This window comes from Pundamilia nyererei, unplaced genomic scaffold, assembly GCF_000239375.1.
Source record: "Pundamilia nyererei isolate P.nyererei 1_Seehausen unplaced genomic scaffold, PunNye1.0 scaffold00346, whole genome shotgun sequence".
In the NCBI taxonomy this organism is placed as follows: Eukaryota; Metazoa; Chordata; class Actinopteri; order Cichliformes; family Cichlidae; genus Pundamilia; species Pundamilia nyererei.
The window spans coordinates 59,386-60,912 of record NW_005187747.1 but is presented as its reverse complement, the minus strand read 5'-3'; the positions used below and the strand labels follow the sequence as shown (position 1 = coordinate 60,912).

General features: G+C 44.9%; 1 protein-coding gene across 1 annotated transcript in view; it reads left to right on the top strand.

Moving 5' to 3' along the window:
* The first annotated feature begins 29 nt into the window (after positions 1–29).
* LOC102213071 (uncharacterized) overlaps positions 30–1,527 on the top strand; it is a 24,441-nt gene continuing 22,943 nt past the window's right edge. Inside the window, exon 1 of the mRNA XM_005752160.1 lies at positions 30–174. Coding sequence (XP_005752217.1) covers positions 128–174 — 47 coding nt within the window. The 5' untranslated portion in view covers positions 30–127. The remainder of the gene's footprint in view (positions 175–1,527) is intronic.

The window sequence follows — 1,527 nt, the reverse complement described above, 5'->3', positions numbered from 1 at the left end:
CCCCCCCCCCCCCCCCCCCCGCCCTTGGACGTCGGGCGTTGTTCTTTAAAAAGGTTAAAGTGGGACAAACTGAGACGGCGGCTCTGCAGAGCACGGCAAACAAACAGCGGGGGTCCTCATAGAAGATATGGACCAGCACACACCGGCAGGAAGCCAGCGCCACAGCTCCGACAGGTAAACAGGGTCTCTGCCCCCACCCAGCAGCGATATCAGTGAACCTCACACAAACGGAAGAGTACAGCTGTGCTAAGTAGACTCTTTAAAACTCTTTAAAATCCTGATTAAACTAATTTCGTTGGTTAATCACAGCGAGTCTGTGCTGCTGTTTAACTTGATTCCAGCAGAGGGCGCTCAGGTCGTCTGTTTCTAGTTTCTTTCACTTAAACACAGCCGTTCATAACTTCCTTTTCAAGCCTCTTCTTCCAATCACAGACGGCAGCACACAGCCAGGCCACTGGCTACAAGTCGTACATAACCTTAGAGCAGAGGTGGAGGCAGGTGTGTAGGAGCGAGAGCTTTGTGACCAGGCTTAGGTCTGTAGGCTCGCAGTCATCCCGGTCATGGTGGTCTGAGGAGGGTGGAACCAAAGCGGCTGGACTGCTTTACGTTTTGTGAAGTCGTTTCACCTCAGAAGTGAAGAAGCTTCGTCTTTGCTAAACTTAAAGAAGTGCGGTGGCTTTCTTTCTGAGCTGTAGTCACTACAGAGGGATAAAGCTGATGAGCCACACCGGGAAGATTTGGGAAAGAGTTGTTGGAGCTAGGTTAGGAAGAGAGGTGATGATCAGCAAGCAGCACTGTGACTTAAATATTCATCTAGTTGCCATTAGAAAAAAAAATTCTTAAGCTGGTTAATTTTATGTGTAATTTTAAGACTTTATTTTGCTTTTGCTCACTGTGATAATAACTCAGCAGTCCGAACACATAACCCTGTGGAACTCCATCAGAAAACTGTTCCAATCAGAGTAGATGTGTTGTCCTCTGAGCACAACCAGGTAACTCAGACAACAGGCAAAGAATGAAATATCTCTCACAGACAAGATTGCTATTAATTTCAACACAGACAGAGATCGTGATTTATCTCACAAAAAGACAAGATTGACGTCTGTAGTCCACTAAAACCACAACTTCTGAGAACCTGAAGGAACCAAAGGTGGTTGAAACGCTGACATCATCTTCCACGCCAAAATTGGTCACGGTGCGAGGGCAAAAACAGAGCTGAGGTCAGAAGTCAGAGGTGGTGAGACCATCTGAGACTAACTACTGCGCCAAGGAAGCAATTAGTGACACTGAAAAACTAGTTCATGACTTGATTACTTTAGGCTGGACTACTGTAACTGATTACTATTATTATCATTATAAAATTCCCTAAAAAAACTTTATTTGATCCAAAATTCTGCAATGTATTTCTCCTGTTTTGGCTTCCTGTTTAATCCAGAATTCAAAATCCTGCTCCTCACATACAAGGTCTTAAATAATCAGGCCCCATCTTATCTTAATGACCTTGTAGTACCATATAGGGCTGAACGA